We start from the raw sequence: 20,926 nt of genomic DNA on the forward strand, positions 1-20,926 counted from the left end.
TGGGCTGGGCAACTACATCTTCAGAGAGCTGAATACCCACAGGACCCCTGCAGAGATGGTTAGCAGTGGATTCTCAATGTCACTCCAGAACTCTTAAAAAAACCTTTCAGGGCCCTGTTATTGCATGGCCAAATAATCAGATGTCCAGGGGAGATGCTTTTCTACCCTTTTTCTGCTCAGTTGGCCTTGTATTGTTGGGGATGATGGGCATTTCAGTTAGCCAGTCAGTCAATCATTTCCTGAGGTTTATTATTTATCATAAAATCATAGAATCATTAAGGTTGGAAGGGACCCCCCTGCCATGAGCAGGGAACCCTACCCCTAGACCAGGTTCCACAAAACAAAACCTCATCCAGCCTGGCCTTAAAAACCTCCAGAGATGTGGCATCAACAACCTCCCTGGACAACCCATTCCAGTTCCTCACTACCCTTATAGTGAATAATTTCTTCCTAATATCTAACCTAAATCTCCTCTCTCTCAGTTTAAAACCATTACCCCTTGTCCTATCACTATCTTCTCTGATGAAAAGCCCCTCCCCAGCTTTCCTGTAGGCCCCTTCAGGTACTGGAAGGACACTATAATGTCTTCCCGGAGCCTTCTCTTCTCTAGGCTGAACAGCCCCAACTCTTTCAGCCTGTCTTCATAGCAGAGGTGCTCCAGCCCTTTGATCAGCTTGGTGGCCCTTCTCTGGACCCTCTCCAACAGCTCCATGTCTTTTTCTGTGCTGAGGGCACCAGAACTGTACACAGTACTCTGGGTAGGGTCTGACCAGAGCAGAGGGGCAGAATCAGCTCCCTGGCCCTGCTGGCCACACTTCTTTTGATGCAGCCCAGGATGCAGCTGCTCTCTGGGCTGTGAGCACACACTGGTGGCCCTGGCTGAGCCCTCACCATGTCCCTGCCATTCCAGGCAATGGGAATTTTTGTGATCTCTGAGCAGCAGAGGCTGGCAGGCAGTCTGATCAATGCTAGCAGCTCATTCTCAGCCATCTGAGAAGAGAAACATCAACAAGGAGAGACGGTTAGAACTTTATTAGGAGAAACCTAGACATGATTGACTAAAATCTCATGTTAAAGAGAGCACACAAGTCTTTTCAGGATTAAAAAATACACATATATAAAACACCTTACAAATAAAAAAATGGTTTTCCCCTCTCTGTGTGTATGTATGTATATGTACAGAGAACTGTACCAAAGCTAACTATGTAGCAGGAGCAAGGATTTATAATCCCTTTCAGCAGCTCCTAAGAGAGGGAATGGCTCAGTCCCCTCATAAGCTGGTCCCAGGCCATTCACTCATGTAGTCCAACATTGGGAAGTCATGTCCCGTGTCTGAAAGGGCAGCGCAGGGTAAACAACAGGGAGCAGCTTAGCTCTGATTAGGAGCTCCCGTTAAAACAGGGATGCCAGCTCTGCAGTGAGCTGAAGTATCTGGAGTGGGAGCTGCCTGCAGACATCACCCAGCAGACTCATTGTGCAGTGCTGGACCCCAGTGGTTGCTCTGAGAGGCTGCAGTGGTGGAAATAACAGGTCCAAGGGTGGTTTCTTATGCCATGTGTCCTAGGGAAAGAGTGGAGATGAAGATGACCTGCTGACAGAACAGGGTCTTGCTGTGACAACGGATATCTTGGCTTGCACTGGCTGGCAGGCTTGAGAGAGCAGCCAAGGGCTGAATGATGTGCAGAACCTGGAGAGGACTTCTGCTTCTTGTAGAAGATGCTGAAGTGTTTTGGTAGGTTAGTGAGAAATAAAACAGGCTGTACCTCTTCTGCAGATAAACAGAAGATGTTTTTTCTCTCAAGTTGGGAACTAGTGGCACCCTTTCAGCAGCATTCATATTGCTTGAAAGTTGAGTTTAAAAAGTGGAAAAATCACTATGATTCCACTTGGTAATTCCTTCTTTTTTACTAGTAGATTATTTGTTCTCCCACGAGAGTCTCTATTTCTGTTAATAGATGTCTTGCTTAGGATTGATGATATAAGTGTCTTGGGAAAATTCCCTAGTCTCCATCAACTGGGCATCTAAGTGATATCCCTGGGCTCTGGGGCCAGCCTGCTGCTCTGACGTAGGAATGGGGACAGGATTCCAATGTTAGACATGAGGCAGCTGTGTGTGGGGGACCACAGATGTCCTTATCTACAGGGAAGTTACGTGCACAGTGTCCAAAAATTCAAGTAGGATTTATTGTATAGGTAAACTGGTCTAAAATATCTGGACTCAGGTAGAGAAAGGGAGGGATTGACAGAATGAGACCAAAGCAGATGAGAAAGTCTTCATAAGACTACCGGGGCAGTGAAGCTTCAGCTCAATAGAATTGCCAAGCTGATGTAGCAAATATTGAATAGACACCAAGGAAGATGCAGGAGTGTTGAGGTCCAGTCAGTCTGTTGAATACCATGCAGCAGAGGATACCTGCTGGGCAGCCTCAGGTGTCTGCTGTCTTGTGCTCCACCAGGCTAAGGATGGCAAGTCTCCAATCCCTGTGGGTCTCATGATAAAAAGATGGCTGAGAGCTTCAAATCTGGAGATTGGTGCTTCTCTTCAGTGTGTGTCTCCAAGTGGCTGCCCCTGCCTTAAGCTGTGAGAGGCGCTGTCTGCAGTTTAACAGTGGTGTTCACTGAAAGGGAGCAAGAGGGTGTTAAAATAGAGAGAGGTTAGCGCAGGAGTCTGGAGTCTACTTTGCAGAAGTGTTACGAAATGCTGAGACTTCTCCTTCTCCTCGTCCCTCCTGGAGACAGGTCACACAGACAAGTCATCTGACCTGGCCTTGCTGCTGGCACGGCTGGCCTTGCTGAGCCGGCGTTTCTCATTGAAGTAGTTCTCGGGGAAGACGGGTGCTGCACATTCATTGGCCACCTCTGGACTCTCCACGTAGCTGGACTTAAGGAAGGGCCCTTCCCCAGCAGCATCCTCCTGGCCATGGACCCTCTCAGTGGCAAAGTTGGCAGTGTTCTGCTGGGAGGCCATCTTGTTGCTGAAGGGGCTAACGAATTTCCCATTGGGACTTGACAAGCACTGGTTAAAATCTGGTGGAGGAGTGTACATCTGGGCCCTTTCTACTTGTGGGGCAGACTCCAGTCTGCCAGAGGCTGTGCTGGGGCTGGGTTTGTAAGACCGGGAGCACCTCTCTTTGGCTTTCTTCCAGCCCAAGTGGTATAGCTCAGCCAGACTGAGGAAGAGGGAGAGCACTGCCACAGCCAGCATGAAGACAATGAATACGTTCTTCTCTGTGGGACGGGAAACGTAGCAGTTGACCGGGTGGGGGCAAGGTGCCCGCCGGCAGATATACAGGGTCTCCAGGAAGATCCCATACAAGACATACTGCCCCACAATGAAGGCCACTTCCATGGCAGTGCGAATCAAAATGCTGTAGACGTAGGTGTTCAGCAGACTGCCCCTGAGAATGATTTTGCCTCCTGATTCATCCCAGCAAGACAGCTCAGTCTTCTCTGCCTCAGGGCACTTCTGCTGGTAGTATGTGTCACCATTTTTTTTCACCTCCTGGGCCTCTATTTCTGCCTCCTTCATCTTCCGCTTCTCCTCCATGCGCACTGTGTGCATTGCGTGGCCCATGTACACCAGAGAGGGGGTGGAGACAAAGATGATCTGGAGGACCCAAAACCGGACATGGGAGATGGGGAAAGCCTTGTCATAGCAGACATTCTCACAGCCAGGCTGCTGGGTGTCACACATGAAGTCAGACTGCTCGTCCCCCCAGGAGGACTCCGCTGCTGTACCCAGCACCAGCATCCGGAAGATGAAGAGCACAGTCAACCAGACTTTCCCCACCACTGTGGAGTGCTTGTGGACCTCCTCCAGGAACTGTCCCAGGAAGCTCCAGTCCCCCATTTCTGCTCAGCAGAAGGGGTGAGAAGTCTTGAAGGGAGAATTAAATGCAGCCCCTGTGGGAGAAAAGAGAAGAGAGTGGTTATAAGAAGGGTTAGAAAATGTCCAAGTGGAAATGCATGGAGTGAAACGATTTGTTTTGTTTCAGAGGAAATGTTTTAAATTGACTTGAAATGAGTGAGGTCTGATTTGCTGAAAACTTTGTTTCACATACACTGAAAGCAGTGTCGTTTTGGTTTGCTTTTTTTGTTTGTTTGTTTTTTAAATTATTATTTTATCCAGCTTCTGAAATGCAAAGCAATCTTTTTTTTGCAAAACCCAACTATAACCTGTTAAACAGACTGCCAAACTTTGAGGGTGAGCCAGATTTATTCTTGGTTCAGAAAGTCCTTTCACTGCAATCTGTATCTTACATCCTCTGTGGACTGTGTAGTTAAAGCAGCATTCATCTGCCTGCAAACTGCACTCTGGGGAATCCTTAATGGGCTGATCCCCAGAGACATGAGACTGGAGTCTACAGCTTGGTTGGAGCAGTGCCTTGGCACTTTAATGTGTCACCTTTGTGTAATACCTGCACTGGTACCTGGAATGTGAAGTTCTCACAGCTCTGGGCTTCATTTCTGAGCTCAATGCCACCACTGAATTAAATGCAGAGTAAACCTTCCTCTTGTCCATCTGCCTCTTGCCCACAGATTTTGCTTTGGATTTACGGTGTTATTAGTTGCAAGTGTTCAATTTACAAGCTGCAGAAGTTTTGGGGAGTGTAAAGACTTCGGTGAGCTGTGCCAGTCCCGTAAACCTAATTTGCTGCCACCCCATTGCACCTCTCTGGGAGGGAACTGTTACAAAATCTAAAAGGTGGATCTTGCTCTCTCCTCTTTTATTAAGCTCTGAGACAAAATTCAGTTCAAATGACAGAGACAAGGGAAAAAAGGCTCCTTTGAAATGCTTCCCAAGGACCAGCAGCTCCTGGGAACTGCTTTTTGGTAGGTTATCTGACAAGAGGAAGGGTTTGGTGGGCTGGGAGTAAGATTGCAATGCACGGATGTAGGAGAGCTTGCTTCAATGTCGTTTCTGACTCTGACAGACTTTCTGACCAAGTTACTTAACCCCCTGGATAAAAAAGAGATGGATGGGTTTAATCCATCTTTTTGTGGGGCTCTGTGGGAGTGCTTGAGTAATCATTTGATCCAGTTATACACACTATGCTCACCTTCCCAGGGCACTGCAAAACTGGCCCTTGTGCATGAGTTAAGGGCTATGTGCTATAAAGTCTGCAGTGTTGCCTTGGAGATAACATTCTCCCATGGTCACTCTTTTTGACAATATCGTTTTAATAAATAAATAAAAAACTTAATCATAATCATAATCAAATATTCAAAGTACTAGGCTAGGTAAATCCCAGAGCCATAGGGACCAAAAGTGTTGACTCTCCTTTTTTGTCCTTTGTCTTGCTTTAAGAGCCAATTTTTTTTTACTGTGCAGAGAACCTCTGTGGAGAGTAGACACTGTTAAATGCTGAGAATTTACTGCAGCAATATTGTGTAGATTTTCTGTGAGCAAAAGCTGGAGGATGGAGAGAGATGCTTGTTGAGGGAACAACATCCCCTCTTCAGTTATGTGTGTGATGCAATTTAATGTAGCAGCGCACGTGATGATTTATGCCATTGTTTGCTTATGTGCAGGGTCCCTCTGAAAGGATGGGTGGGACAAAAATCAGAAGTTGAATCCTTAAACTCCTCATGCTGCTGAGGGTTGCCCTGCAGAGAAGTAAGGATGCCCCAGGTAAGGAGACAGGAAGTGACCACTTGCTACCTGATGACCAGTCAGAAGCTGTGTGAGGAGAAGCAAAGGGTGGGCTTTGACTCTTTCCTGCTTTGGCAGGCATGCTGCAGTCATGCTGGTGTAGATCCTGGTGGGTGCTCAGAGTAGACTGAAGCTTTCATTTGCTGCCAGCCCAGAATTGTAAGAGCAGTAGCAGAAAATCACCTAGTCTTTCTGACTCCTCTTTGTCTTTTGGTGAAAAACTGGCGAATCTGTGGGTCTGTCTTATTTTCTGAAATGGCTTTGGTTCAGTTACTGAATGTTGAAGAAATTAGCATATGGCTTCGTTCTGTGGGCACCAGGGGATTACATATGGGCAGATAAATCAGTGATGGGAAATATTTACAGACAGGTGCATTGAAATCAGGATATTTTTATATTTTTTTTTTTTCTCAGAGTGCAGATAAGGCAACCAGCAACCTGTGCTTCATTATACAGGTGCATCTAAGACAATATGGTATAGCACAATGATATGTATGGAACATTCCTTCCAAGAGAGCATGAAGAATGGTGTGTGTCCTCATTTTTCCAGGTGAGTTCGTGTTGTTTGCAGGTGGTCTCTTGCTCCTGATGTTTCTATTTGATAGGTTTTTCTTGATTCACCTTGCTTGTTGAGGTAAAACTGAACACAGTTCTCCCTGGCTGTGCCAAAGATGGGTTTTCCCTCCTGCCAGGTACATGTCCAGTCTTAGGCTTAGCCTCTCTTCCCGTAAGTTCTAGCATGTGGAGGTAGTTTGGGGTTTTACTACAGCTTGTTTTCTCCAGGGAAGGGACACCTAGACACTTGCAAATTGTAAAAATCCATGTGTACAGACAAGATTGGCAAATGTAAGTGCAAGAGGAGTCCTAGAAATTAAAAATGTTAATGGATAAGAAAATACCAGTAGTTTACCTACCACACACACACACAATTTTCTAAAAGGAGGTAAACCAGAAGGATCTAAGGCTGACAGCCATGAGGCTATTAGAGCCATTTCCTCTGCCCTTCCCACTGGCTGCTCATCAGCACAGGCTGTTTAAAGGAGGGGCTTTCCAAAGAACAAAATGCTTCCCAGTCATCCTACAGCCCCACAGAGAGCCAGGTGGCTGCTGCAAGGGGGTAGATGGCCACAGGAAAGTGGGTGTTGAATACTCAGAGAAGGGGTTTCCCTCCTTGCATGGTGTTTTTGGCTTAGATGTTTTTCAGTTGTTAGTGAGCTATTCTGGCAATGGCAGTTCCAAGGGCCTCCTAGAACAGAAGAGCTCTCTGCTGCCAGCAAGCAAAGAAGGATTGCTGTCACCTCCTGACAGCTTTTCCTGGCTATGCAGGACTGCCTCTGCCTTTCTTCCTTGAGTCTTTACTATTCTTGGGAATTTTCCATACAGTTCCCTTTCCTCGTTCCCAGACTACTGCTGACCTCATGTACTTTGACCTCTCAGCGTGTGAGTATCCACAGCCTTTTATACTCCTAGTTTGGACTCAGTCGGACAAATGTTGTCTCAACCTGGTGTGACTCGGCAAAAAACACCTCTGGGTATCTTCATGGGGTCTCAGCACCTGATAGCAGACTGTCTTGACAGTGGAGTTGTGCATATGCATGCAGGGTCGTGGGCTGTGCCACTGCCCAGCCGTGCCTTTGGCTGTCAGCTTTCTGCTGGACCAACAAAGGAGCTGGGTGCTGGCATGGGACCTTGGCAACAGGAAGCGCGTATGTGACAAAGGCCAGTGCAGCCTGGCACAAACCCAGAGACATGGCTGTCCTGGCTTAATCATCACCTGCAATGCTATTAAAGCTGGAGAAAACCAAATATCACAATGCAGGCCAGGCGTGGAGTCCATCCAGCTCCAGGCTGCCATGTGAGTGCCAAATTCCATGACAAAAATACCCCAATGGGGACGCACCTGCCAGTGTGCAAGGCTGGCTCACCAGCCACCATCCTGTTTTTGCACTATGTATTTCTGTGGGAGGGGGAGTGTCCAGCACCCTTGGAGCAGTTTTGTCCATCCTCTTTGTGATGCTTAGTGCTCTGAATGACAGGTGAGCATTTTGCATTGCTTCTGCTTGCTCTGGCTGGCACTCTTGTTCTGGATGGACCACCCAAGGCTTTGGGGAACAGCTAGGAAATTCACACCAAAGAGGGCTGTTCTTCTTTTTTTACATTAAGTAATTTCCCCTGGAATTCATATGAAGAAACTTTTCCCTTCTTTAGAAGACAGGCGAGACTATCAGCAGCGATATAAATAGCTGAACTTGACACTTCATGCTAACTTTTCCCACAAGGAAGGTGACAGGAGGTTACCGTCTCTGCAGGATGTTTCTAAAATAAAGTGAAGAGCCTGATTATGAGACTGTTTCTGCTATCCCTTTGCTGGGCTCACTTCTTCCCCTTGGAAGGTCCCAGGTGCACAGAGAGAGTCTTCAAGCAGGTCTCCTTTGTGTGGGGAAGCATGATTTCCAGGGAGGGGGAAAGTAATGATGTGAAAGCCATTGTATTTTTGCCAATCTGCACGTGTGATTTGCTCAACTAGATAAAAATGTGTGTATCTGATAGTTAATGAGATGTCCCAATGACCTGGAAGGCTGGGGCCCAAGATCTCAACAAAGACACAGGGCTGTGTGTAGAGGCCATGCAGCAAATCCATCCCCTCTGAGTTCCCACTCCCAAATGGGGAGGCAGCCATCTCCTTTAGGTATTGGACACATGAGAAGTAATAGCCCCATGCAGTGGGGCATCCAGACCACCTGTGGCATGGTCAGGGCTTAAGGAGTTGCTTGTGGCCTTACTTCCTCATAGCCTGTCCAGGCATGGTATGGCAGATGGGGCACAAGAGATAGCTACTGTGGGGGTACAAGGGCAGAGATCTTTTCCCCTGTGTTGACAACTGTCAGGCTGCAGCCAGATCCGAGTGGTCCCTGCACTGCAAAACTTGATGGCCTCACATATAGACACTCAGGAAAGACACTTTGAGCTCTGCCCTGGAGGCTCGTTAACACTGCTTTTCTATATAGCTGTACATTTTACCTAAGGATCTCCAGCCCCGTTAGCAGTCCCACAAAGTGCAGATGGAGTCATCTTTGTCTTGCAGATGGTGATCACAGGTACAGAAAGGGCAAACTGCTCGTTCGAGGTCACTGTGTTAGTGGCAGTCTGGGGATAGAACTCAGGGGCTGAGACTTGCAAACTTGTGCCCTTTTTTCTATGTAGCACTGTCTCTTAGACTTGGTGATAGTGACACAACATCACTTCAACAGCACAAGAACATCTGCTTCTACAGACTACAGCCCTTCTCTCCTGTGCCCCAGGACAATACTGTCTTGTTGACCTGAAAGAAATCCCTCCTGTGTTACCCTTCTAAAGCAGGTACACCTGGCAGAACCAGAGGTTCTCTTTCTCTCTTTTAGTGCTTCTCTAAGAATTGAACATCTTGTCATTGCTGGCAGAGCCTGCAGCCGTGGTCAATGCCCAAAAGGAAGAAGCAGCCTTTTCAGCTTACATACACAGTGCTCCTTTGTTGCTAAAAGCACTTTGGAAGCACATGGCTTGCAACAGTAAAAGATGAATAAGGTTAGAAAATGCACTGTTCAGCTGTGGGTGCCATGCTTTGAATTCCAGAGGCTTTTCACAGCTTTGTGACATAGATGGGTACTACAGCCCACCTCAGCAGGTATCTTTTTGTTCACTGCTTACTGACATTGGCTCCTTCATGTGTGTATACAGTAGACAAGCAATGGCCCATTAGGCATTTTTGTCAAAGTTCCATTCCTCTGGCTTCATGTATGTAGCACGTGCTCACCGTAAGGTTCTGCCTGGAACAGGCAAGTTCTGTAGCCAAATTTGTAACTCGGATCTGCACACAGATCTCAACTAAATAGGTTTGTGCTAATTTATGCTTTAAAAAAAAAAAAAAAAAAAAAAAAAAAAAAAAGAATCAGACACAATTGTGTAGGTTCCTTTCTAGTTCCTTGGGTCCAAAGTACTGTGCTGGATCAGTAACAGAGGGAGTGATTTTGACTCCAGTGCTCCAATCTCATGGGAGTAGCAGAGCTCTGTGTTAACAGCTTCTGTCCTAGAAGATGGACATCTAATGTTTCTCATTTTGCTACTCCTTCTGAGCACAGTGCAATTTTTGGAAGGGTCATAGTGGTATCCAGACCACAGACCCTGCTTGCAGTTGCAGACAGCTTGTTATTCCTTGATGAGGTGTGCTTTCCCCCTCCTCTCCAAATGTGGAAAATCTCAGAGTTCACAAAAAAGAGAGTGGGCGAGAAGATAAGGGAGTTGAATGACCTGTCACCTCCTGAACACACACACAACTCTGACGCACACAGTGACACAGACAGAGGGAAATCACTCAGCACTTCCAAGTGTGTACATCAGGGATGTGTTACACACACAGATGACAGTATTCTGTAGAATATTTTCATCTGAAGTAATGGTGGAAGCTGCAGACTTCCAGTTAGCTGAATTTTTATTTTTTGTCTATGCAGGACATCTAATGCTATTTTGCCCCTCCCTTGGCCAGGGTAAAATTGTGCTTTCATATATCCAAATATTAGGGTAAAGCTCTGCCTGATGTACATGCAGGAGACCAAGAACAGAAGAGACCTTGAACTTGGATGGATAAAGCTGAGGAATGAATTTGTGCAACGGCCTTGGAAAAGCCCACATCAAATAGTTACATGATCCAGGCATTCACTTAGCATGCAGGGAGCACCTTCGTTTAATTCTCTTGGGATTCTTTCTCTTTGCCTTAGAGAAACGTGGGTCCTTGGAAAGCCTAACTAATGTGACAAAACTGGACTTGGGATAAGCTGAATGAAGGCTCACATGTGCTTTTTGCTAGAAAAAAAAGCCCATCAGTTCTCTCTCTGTAAATGCTGCAGAGAGGCTAATGGATATTACTCAGCTTACTCCTTAACTAACAGGATGAAGAGCATCCTGTTCAGGATTACAGAGGTTGGTGCTCTTTCCAGTTTCTTTATCTTTGCAGGGAGAAGCTGACCTAAATGAATTTGCAGATGATGCTTCATATGGGAGTGCTATACACAGGAGAGGGACAGCCAAACAGGGCAGAAAGAGCTCTAGAAAGCAGAAACATGCTGAGAAGTTTGGGTGCTGCTGTAGTAAAGCTGTTCCTGAGCTCTGCTGAGAGAAACTCATCCTAAGCACTGCTTAGTCAGTCGGGAGACATGGCAGCGATGGCAGGCGTCACGTTGGGCCCAGTATAGCAGCAAAAAACCTGCCCACGTCATTTGAGGCTGGTTCATGGACTACATGAGATGTGACTTGTTACAGTGTTGAAATAAAACAGACTGGAGAGCTAGTAGGAGAGCAGGAGAGGTTTGTCATTCAGAGCTTTTCCCTCCTCTCCCCCCAGTGTCTCCCTGCCTATCACTTCCCCATTGCTCTCCTACAGCCAAGCTCCCCCGTAGAGCCTTGCCTCAGGTTTTTGGCAGTTTTGACCACTTAACTCTCTACAGCGCCCAGATTGCTAATGCTTTCAGCTTCAGAAAGGGGAAGTTTTCAGTGACTATCTACTTCCCACTTAGTACTACTTTGTCAAATATAATTTCGTCTTTCTTTCAAAAAATCTGTAGGATTCTCTTCACACTCCAGCCTCTCTGCTATATCCTTGCCTCAATTATTTAATTTCACATTCAGGGTGAAGTCTGGCTATAACTCATGAGTGGAGTATTTTATATATTCAGAGTCTGTACACATATATATGCACCACCACTCCCCCACCTTCCCTTTAGAAACAACTATTATTAAATTTGAAAAACCCAGCAGTAGAGTTAGAAAATGCTAGAGTTACTGTTCCCAGTAATCTTAATTCAATCTCTTTGTGCCTGTGCCTCATAGCTACGAGTCCTTAACCACATCCTCACATTGTCACCTCATTCTTTGCACAGGATGCCTGCCTTGTTCTGTGCCAGCCTGGCTGGGCTTCTTGTACAGCAGCTATTCAATGTTTTGTTTTCTCCTCATTGTTTAGTGGGTGGCCTGTGCCTCATTTACTGTATATTATTCAAGTCTAGTTCTAAAGAGAGAATTGTTTGTTTTCTCATGGGTTTTCCTATGGCTTTCATCACAACGGTATCTGATTCCTTCACAATTATTAATTTACTTATTTTCATTATGGCCCAGAAGTGAGGAGACGGTATCAGATCAACCTGACAATTGAGGCACTAAGGCAGTGAGAGATTAAGATAAAAAATATTCATTAATTTTGGAAGCTGTTTGGTGATGTTATTAGTCAGGATTTTTTTCAGTGTACTTAGCACTGTATAATGTATGTTCAAAGCAGAGCTCTGTCAGGTTAATGCTGGAGTGGGAGAGCTTATCACTCCCACCCGTTGGATCGCAGCTACAAGTCAGATATCCAGAAGATGAGAAACAACACTGAGGGGGCATTTGTGAAGAAACGTGCTTAAGTGATTTGGCCCATCATGACAGAGGCAACTGGAGCAAGAAGCAAGAATTAACGCCAGTCCTCTTGGATAGCTTTATCTGATTTAAAACTGGAGATAGTTTTTCTCACATCCCAGTATTCCCCCACTTCTTCACTAGACATCTGAATGCAGCCGAAGACCCTGGAGCTCTGCAGCAGCCACCCTCACTGCATTGCTTCACCTCCTGAGTGACCCCCTGCCCCAATCAAGGCATCTGTCAGCTTTTCTGCTCCTAAGGCAGAGGAATTTCATAAGGAAATTCTCAGCCATTCTCAAGGCATGTCAGTAATGACAAAGATCATGAAGAAAGACAGAAATGTAAGTGAAAACCCCTTAGTTCTTATGTTAAAAACCACTGACCCTTCCTTAAAGATATGCTAGAGAGATGTAGAAGTGAGCACCTCTATGCTCATTACTTCCTTTGTGGCTTGAGTATTTCTTTGTTTCTGGAAAAAGCTGGCATGCTAGATATTGCTCATAGATATCTCTCTGTTGTCTATCAATAGCCATAAAATTAAACACCACCACCGCCCCCCTCCCCCCCCCCGCCCCCCACTTGATGAATTCTTAGCCCAGAGATTGAAGTTTCTCTGGTGCCTCCTGGGAACTATTTCTAATTTTAAGCCTCTGTCCTCGTGCCTCATACAGCACCCGAGGTGTGGAACAGCCTCTGAAATGTGCTGCCTAATGACATGGTATAGTCCTGAATTACTCATTCCTTCTTGTCTATTTTCAATGCTGCGAGATAAGTGAGAAAACAAGGGCACATGTGCAGAATGTGTGCGATCCATCTGAAGGTCAAAAACAGAAGAGAGGCTAGGGCATGAAGTCCTGTATTTTCTGCCAAGGTTTAATTTTTTTAATGTGAAAGCCTGCAGTACTAAAATATTGTGATAATCTATAGTGTCGAGTGGAAAAAACCCAACAACCCCAAATAGCTGTAGTAGCAGGAATACTTAACATAGTTCCCAAGCGACCGGAGCCTGATGAGTATTTTAAACCCTGAAGCCTCCAGAATTCTCCTAAACTAGTGTTCTGCTTCCAAAAAAAGTTGGAAGAAAGTTAGAAATCTCTGCTCTTCTCAGAGTAGATTATTTTAAAGACCAGCAAATTCAGAATTTTTTGGCTTCTAGTGCAAATACTAAATATTGTGAGGCTTCTGAATAACAGTTTAACCCGCTCCTAGCTGCCCTTGCATATGCACATATATATTACATGCATGAAGTTCTTTAGCCTTAAAGAGAGATTCACATAGGCAGTAGTAAGGAAAACCTCTCTCACACACTGCTTCACCAAGGTATTTTGACAGGTTTATTAGCATGGATGAAGAGTTAGACTAGTAAGGCTCATTCAGCCCGTGACTTTTTTAGCTGCATTTTGTCCAGAAATGCTACTTACATGATCCTCTGATGGTTTGTACGATACTTCAGGGACAGAGGCGCTGCCTCAGTTTACCTGAGCTGTTAAAATCAGAGTGCTACACGGCTCATTAGACATGACTAATGGCCTGTAAAATGACCCTTTAGAAAATCAAAAGAGTCACCACAAATCAGAGGTGGCAATTAGCAGGCAACCTCCACAGCCATTATGGTTGCTTCTTTCCAGGTGAAAGTATTGGGGTATTGTGTTTTTTAGCTGGGCTATTCTTTGAAACATGCAGTTTGCAATGCTAGAAGTATTAAATTATGGAAATGTAACTGAGTAATTATTCCAAAGACAAAAAGGGAAAAAAGTTAGGAAGGCAGATAAAAAGAAGCAGCAGCAGCAGCTCATGGGAGAGGTCGTTTGGCCCTTCAGGTCTGCGTGCCTCTTTGCTGAGGCTGCCCTGGGCAGTGTCGGGATGGAGAAGAAAGGCATTCCCCCAGCGGCGTGCGGGATGAGTGACTGGGAGATATGAGCAAGGCAGTTCTCTGCGTTTGAGTTATGATCCCAGACTCCATGTCACAGACCAGCCAGGACGCAATACGCTCAAGGAGAAGAAACTGCGATACTTTGAAACCGTCCTGCACGTTTCGGAATATAGGCGGTTCAGGCAGACACTTGATGAAGTGTTTATACCCTGAGAACCTCTCATAGGTAAGAGTTCCCTTCATCACCATCCCTCCCCTGAGCAGCCTGACAGCATGCTGAAATGGGATCTGACAGAAACTGCCATTTGTGCATTACACTGTCTGAGGGTACTTGGGGCTCTTCTCCCTCTTTCCCGTACATTGAAATCTATCAGTATCTATGTTCATTGCAGGGAGGCGTCCTTGTCATTTCTGTAGCTGCCTGTGGCAAAATGAGTTCAATTTTTGAAATTTCCCAAGCCCATCTTGTTACTAGCAGGAGTGTTTTGGAGAGAAATTAAAAAAAAAAGTAAATTTCTTAAGTTACTTTTGGCCATCCTTCTTTCTCTGCCTCACCAAGTCCATCCCCCCGTCATGCTGTTTTCCCCTTGAGAATAACAGCTTGATCTGCCATCGATGCTTCTGCAGTTCTGTAATTTCCCCCTCATGGTTACTTACCCAATTTGCAGTATCTTGTCCTCTGTTGCCTTTCCTTGCTTTAACACTTTTCCTTTCTGTAGTGGAGTTGGATTCCCTGTTCTTCTCAGTTGCTTCGCTTTATTCCTTTAATATGGTTCTCTCCCTCTTCCTCTCTTTTTCTCCTCCCCCTTTCTGTGTCACTTTTTGTCTTCCCCACTGCCTCTCTGCCTTTCTCCCTCTTCTTTCTTCACCCACTTTTCGTGTCTCTCCCACCCCCTCCAGCTTAATCTTTCTATTTTCAAACCTAGTTTCCTGTGTTTTTCCTTTAAAGACCATGGATCTCATTCCTCTCTCTCCATTCTGAGCCTCTCCCCATGCCACTCTCCCCATGCCGATGGGATGTATTCACTGCTGGCTTCACACTGTCCCTTCCAGTTGTTTGTAGTGCTGTTCTGTGCACCTCCTTCCCCAGATAACATGCCAGGGTCTAAACCTTCCAGATAGATTTGCCCCACAGTTATACCAGCCAGACCCTGGGAAGGTTTTTTCATGCAAGACATAAATGGAAGATATTTTTCTGACTCGTTCAAGCTTAATCTGGCAAAGCAGTGTTCATGTGGAGTAGAGTCCTCCACCTCTTTAAACAACACAGGACTTACTCTGCTGACTTGGACCAGGGGCCCAGCACAGCTGAAACCTTGTCCTGAAGGGCACCTGATCCTTCCCAGAAGAGCTTTACAGAACCCCATACTGATAAATTGGAAATAACCTGCCTGTCAGGAGAGGTGCTTTTTGACACAGTGCCCGTCCGTCCCCCCCCCCCCCCCCCACCTCCCTGCACACAGACAGTCTGATGTACAAACACTTTGGCCTTTTTAAAAAATGCTTTTGGCACATCAAGTGTCGGAAGGTCTTGTATTTCATGTAAGTGTCAAGTCAAGCCTCTGATTCCTGCATATCAGGCCCCAGAGAGGAGGGTGAATCAGAGATGCCTTCTGGCTTTGATAAAGACTGGTCTCAAAGAGCTAGTGTCAGGAGAGTGAGATTTGCACAGAAGACTCTGCTACCCTGAAAACTAGCTTGCTGTGTACAAGCTTTGGCGGGTGTCCCTCCAGCAATACTAGATTGCTAGATATCTCCCATCTGGAACATAATTGTCCAATGGTCCCTATGGAACAGCTAGTATAGATCATGAAGCAAAAGCAGTCCAGAGACAAAGCCACAAGGCTGACAACTCTTCTAATCTAATAACTGTTCTCCCACTAATTTAGTTTCCCTTTTAGTCCCGAGTTTGAAAGCCAGCCCATGCAGGGACAGTGCTGTGCAGAGGTTACCTCTGGAGATATGTCCTGTGTGGACACTGACTCTGAAGTTAAGAGTGCAATGCCTTTACAAGAGTGCAATGCCTCACTGGTGATTAGTGCTGGACATACAGTGCACAGAAAATTCCCATAGTATAGAAAAACCCACAGGCATCTGCAGCCTCATTTCTAACTTTATTGAGAGGCCTTCTTTGACTTCAGAGAAAATGGGAATGTTTCTGGAGTTGTTTCTCCCTCTCCTGCCTGGCAGTTGTATATCGTATGATGAAATTTCATGGGAATGAGCATTTCTCTGTGTTCTTTCATCTTTCTGGAGCAATTTCCATAAAGCATTATTATGTAAAGTCCTGTTGATTTTATGTCAATGAAATTGTCAAGGACTTCATCATAAATGTGTCCAAACAAAAGGAGTTAATAGTATAGATCTGGCTCACAGATGGCTTTGGGATAGGCTAGCTAAGGCTTGTCAAGTGTCTCTCACGTGCTATAGAGAGGCAGGTCCTGTGAGTGAGTGGCCTGAAATGTAATCCTCTTTCTGTGTGGCTGACACTTTGCTGTGCACTCAGGGTGATCAGGTCTGATTCTCCCTGCTCACTCCTTTGTGTTTCCTATCCCAGTATTGTTTCTGAGTTCTCTTACAGATTTAATCTCTGAATCCAGCAGATACAGTCTAGCTCTGTTGAATGAATGAGGGAGGGGAGAAGGTTTCTGTCCAGTACATGCATCATGCATGTGAGGTAACTGTTATGGGGTTTTGTTTTGTTGTTTTTTTGTTGGTTGGGTTTTGATTTTGTTTTGGTTTGGTTTTTTTTGTGTTGATGGTAACTAATGGAATTTTGATGCACAGGAATAAAATAGGTGAAGGCAGGCAAGGAGGCAAAAGACAGAAGGGTGAGTAGAAATGTTGTATGGGTGCCTAGGCCAGCCCCTCAACATGTCATCCCTTCTCTAATGCACCCTTTTCAAGGGAAAACAGAGATGTCATGGCAGGTTCTCCAGCTCCACAGCCAGAGAAATAACTGTTCTGTCCACTGGGAAGCTGGGAAGAAGGATTTTTCCTCCCCTCCCCAAGAGACTGCTATGCAAAACTTGTATGACTTGAGTGAGGAGAGCAAGTGAAAGAGAATGCTCCCCCAGACAGTGGGAATGAGGAGAACAGCTGACAGCTTGCCATGTGCAGCTTGCAGATCTCAGCAGTTTATGATACTGTGGAATGGATTTTGAAGGAAAGGAAAAATAAGGCTAGGAGGTAAGGGAAAAATAGGACAATAAACACCATAGTTTGATCAAAGGTAAATAGCCTTCTTGGGGCATGATTCTGGACCCTCTGGGTAAAAGAAACATAGCAGAGGTTATCTACCTGGACTTCAGTAAGGCATATGATACTGTGTTCCAGAAGAAACAAATGAGCAGAGAAGGGTCAGCTGAAGAAGACAGGAATTATTAGAGAAATCCTTCAGTGGGTAAGCAACTGATAGAACTGAGACACTGGTTCCCTGATAGGCTGAAAGGAAGTTATCTCTGAGGCTGCTCAAAGATTGCTTTAGGACTGATCTTTTTTAATATTTGTGTTAATTATCTTGGCACTTAAAGTAGAAATGCTAGTGAAATCTGCTGATGAAACAAAGCTGGGAGGTATCATCAGGGCAGAGGTGGATTCCAGCACCAGGAGAGATGAATGCTCTTTGTGACTGGAGTCATCTAGGTGAGGTTAAATGGGATAGTGCAAAGTCACACTTGGAACTTGTTGCCTGGAGAGTAATAGGAATCTCTCTTAGCACTTGGGAGTTCATAGTTGGCAGGACCAAGAAGGGGAAAGTATTGGGTGAAGGTCACCAAAGGAGGAGGAACCAGCGATGCTATTAAGGGTGAAGAAAGCAAGTGAACTTTCTGGATGTAGCAGTATTTCCAGTTGCAGTGAGTCAGATTAATGTCATCCAAGAGGATGTGAGACCCCGCCAGAATAGTGTGTGCAGTGCTGCTCACCCACATTCAAGAAAGATATTCAGCCTGGAACAGGTGCAAAGAAAGGCAACAGGGTGATCAGAGGGACGGAGGGTGCCTCTCAGCCAAGAGTATTGTTTACTTATCAGTCACAGAAGTGACTGCAGAGAGATATCTGAGCTGATTTGAAAATAGATGCAGTACCAGTTTGAGCCTTTCTGCCTTAATTATTTTGCACTGAACTTCATGCTTGTGCAGCTACCCAAAGTAATTAAAATATGGTGTGATGTGCCTGGAGGGGGAATACCATAGGGGAACTTAGTTACTTAGTCTGGCAGAACAGAGGTTAAGAGAGAAGAGATTTACTGCCTATAAATACTTTCAGGAATTGGGGGCTGGGCAAGTAAGTGCTAGGGAAAGCTAAAGGACAATGTGGCACAAGAATAAATAGATATAAATTGGTCATGAATGAATTTAGGTTGGAAATCAGAAGGTTTCTAAGCAACAGAGCAGGGAAGGAGGTGCTGGAGCAGCATTCTAGTAGCACAAGTGAGGGTGAAAACCTAATGAGATTTAGGACAGAGCTTAGTAAGTTTAGAGAAGGCTATTTGTTTTGTACTTGCCTGTTATTCAGAGGGGTTGAGCCTGATAAGCCAAGAGGTCCCTTTTTCATTCTATTTCCTGTACTTGCCTTTATTGCCTTATCAGAACTGCTCCCTTTCACACAGAAGCCAGGTAAATCCTGATGAGTTTGTGTGATGAGGTTTTCGGGATTGATCCTATGTATGTTTAGTGGAGGATTCATTCTACGTCAGGGATTTAAACAAACAAAAAGAGCAAGCCAACACAATACATAGAGAAGGTCTGCAAATAGGCAATATAGAGGTAAAGTCACATATGAAAGAGCTTCTTCACGTAAAACAGATGTTCTTGGAGCATCTAGCTTTGCTGGAAGGCTGTTTCAAATGCGGGTAGATGCTCTCCCTAGATTTGAGAACTTCAAGAGAAATTCCCTGTCTGCAGGGAAAATGTCTTGTGCTTTCCTGCCATTACCAAGGACTTTGTGCTTGGGGCTGATACCAGATTTACTGTGTTGGGAAATGTCAGAAAAAACACCACTCAAGAGCGGTGGAGACATAAACTTCTCATAGGTGTTTAATCTTTGGTACCTGGCCACAGCACTGCACTTATTCTGATTCTTATATTGTCCCATGCTAGACAGGCATGACTAGTACCTTCTCTAAAGCATCAGTGGATGCTACCTTCCTGGTGAAATATTTTATCTAAAATCTCCATTAATGCATATGATTGAAAAAGAAAGGGAGAGAGGAAATTTCTGTTATACATTAGACCTCTGGATACAGCTTGAAGGCATCCTCCAGCAGGGGAAAAATTTCCAAGAACAGGCTTGGCCCAAGGGAACAGGAGTAGCATGTGATGGTGGGCCCCTGAATGAGGGAGAACAGTTTTGTACTCACAGTTCCTTATTTAGTAAAATATTACAAATTATTCCAATGGACACTTATAGATGGTCACTTTCCCCTTCCCAGCCCAGAGTACCAAACCAGCCCAGAGTGAGAAAAGAAGCAAGAAACAGCAAGGCCTAACATGTCACTGTGTGTCAGTCTTATTTACTGGTAAAGTTTTCAGCAAGAAAAACTGGAAGAGGATTCCATCTCACTGAAGAGAAATTACCAGCTATCTCAAAGTAAATGCTTAGTTGTCAGCTTTATGTTACTGGAAATAAAGTGTGGCACTCTCATGACTACTCCTTCCACTTCTCAACTCTGTAGCATCTCTGAGTAGTTTCGAAGTGCTTTGCTGATTATAATGTAATTACAGCTCCTATAAACACTCTCCTTGCTTTACAGGTGGAGGAACAAAACCATGGAGAGTGTAAAGGATTTGTCCAAAGGATCAGCAAGTAATTTTCAAGCAAGGAGTCCTCATCTGCCTAGCCACCAGACATTAATCTTGTCCTGTAAAATTCCAGCTAGATGAATTGCTGCTTTACAAAAATATGTGTATTCATATATACATATACATGTTTCCCAAAGTGGAAAGAAAAGAAAGAACAGACCTTTACGTCTTCTTGCTGAGCCTTCCCGCGTAGGAGGAGGAACAGGTGAAGCTGATCACCCTTTAGCACAGCCCCTTGGTCTTGCTGGAGCCCAACTCTCTGTCAGTGTTCAGCTCCCAGAAGAGATCCGTGTCTGAGGGAGGACACTGGACAGGGTAAGCAAAGCCCAGTCAGTTCCCAGAAGCTCAGCCTCCTGCTATGGTCTGACACTGGCTCACTGGCCAGAGATTCCCTTAAGCCTGGAGGACCAATGCTGGAGGAGACTAGCTCCCAAACTCTTCCTGACATGCACTGGCAGCTGTCTGCCTCCTATTCTTTTAAAGAGTCTTCGTGGATCAGGATAAAAATGTGATCTTACGCAGGCGGCATTGTAAGCACAACTTGGCTCAAGTTCAGCTCTTCCTCTGGCTCCCAGCTACTCTATTTTTATTGAAGGAATTTGAGGCTATCAGAAAGGAAGTCAAATTGTTTTAGGAAAACAATAGAGAAGCAACTTGAAGTTTATTAGCTTCCTGCTCAGGGTCTGGGACCAACTTGTCAAACTTATTAGAGCGATTGCAGAGCTATTTATTTAAAAGGGCTAGCGACAAGACTCACAATTTCATTCCTGTTTAGGCCTCAGTGAAAACAAAGGAAAGCCATAAAATAGTATCTGAAGGCAGCAGATGGCTAACTGGTAAATGGTGCAAGCAAGGTTGGCCTGTGAGCCATTTGTGGTGTTCACCAGTGCAATGGCTTTTGTGGGACTTTGTTATCAAATGAACGCCTGGGCTTGCATTCATAGGCTAGCCCCATCACCCCAAATTCCTTATTGTGGCTCAAATTTTCAAATGGAAGCCTCACACCTCAGATTACAGATTTGGCAGGAAAAGGTCTTAGTTTAGAGCTACTGAAAGGAACAAAGCAATACAGCAGGTCTGCAAAAGAGTCAGGAATAGAGCCCAGGTGTCCCTGATCCTATTGGACTGCTGGAGCCCCTCAACTGTAAAAAATATTTATATCCTTCA

The 20,926-nt window shown here is 45.2% G+C and overlaps 1 protein-coding gene across 2 annotated transcripts; it reads right to left on the reverse strand.

The window, feature by feature from the left end:
* Positions 1–1,017: 1,017 nt before the first annotated feature.
* GJA5 (gap junction protein alpha 5) lies at positions 1,018–20,192 on the reverse strand. 2 transcript variants are annotated; one of them, XM_051608048.1, is made up of 2 exons: positions 19,920–20,192; positions 1,018–3,903 (listed from the first exon to the last, which is right to left on the reverse strand). In XM_051608048.1, exon 2 carries the CDS (start codon positions 3,848–3,850, stop codon positions 2,741–2,743), a length of 1,110 nt encoding a protein of 369 aa, XP_051464008.1. In that variant the 5' UTR covers positions 3,851–3,903; positions 19,920–20,192; the 3' UTR covers positions 1,018–2,740. The 2 variants fall into 2 exon arrangements, with proteins under 2 accessions (XP_051464008.1, XP_051464009.1); XM_051608049.1 differs by lacking the exon at positions 19,920–20,192 and adding an exon at positions 14,613–14,731.
* Positions 20,193–20,926: the final 734 nt, after the last annotated feature.

Source organism: Apus apus, chromosome 1 (genome assembly GCF_020740795.1).
Source record: "Apus apus isolate bApuApu2 chromosome 1, bApuApu2.pri.cur, whole genome shotgun sequence".
Lineage (NCBI taxonomy): Eukaryota > Metazoa > Chordata > Aves > Apodiformes > Apodidae > Apus > Apus apus.

Bases quoted from the DNA above. Each gene is read 5' to 3' on its own strand.
- GJA5 (XM_051608048.1), bottom strand. From the start codon at position 3,850: ATGGGGGACTGGAGCTTCCTGGGACAGTTCCTGGAGGAGGTCCACAAG.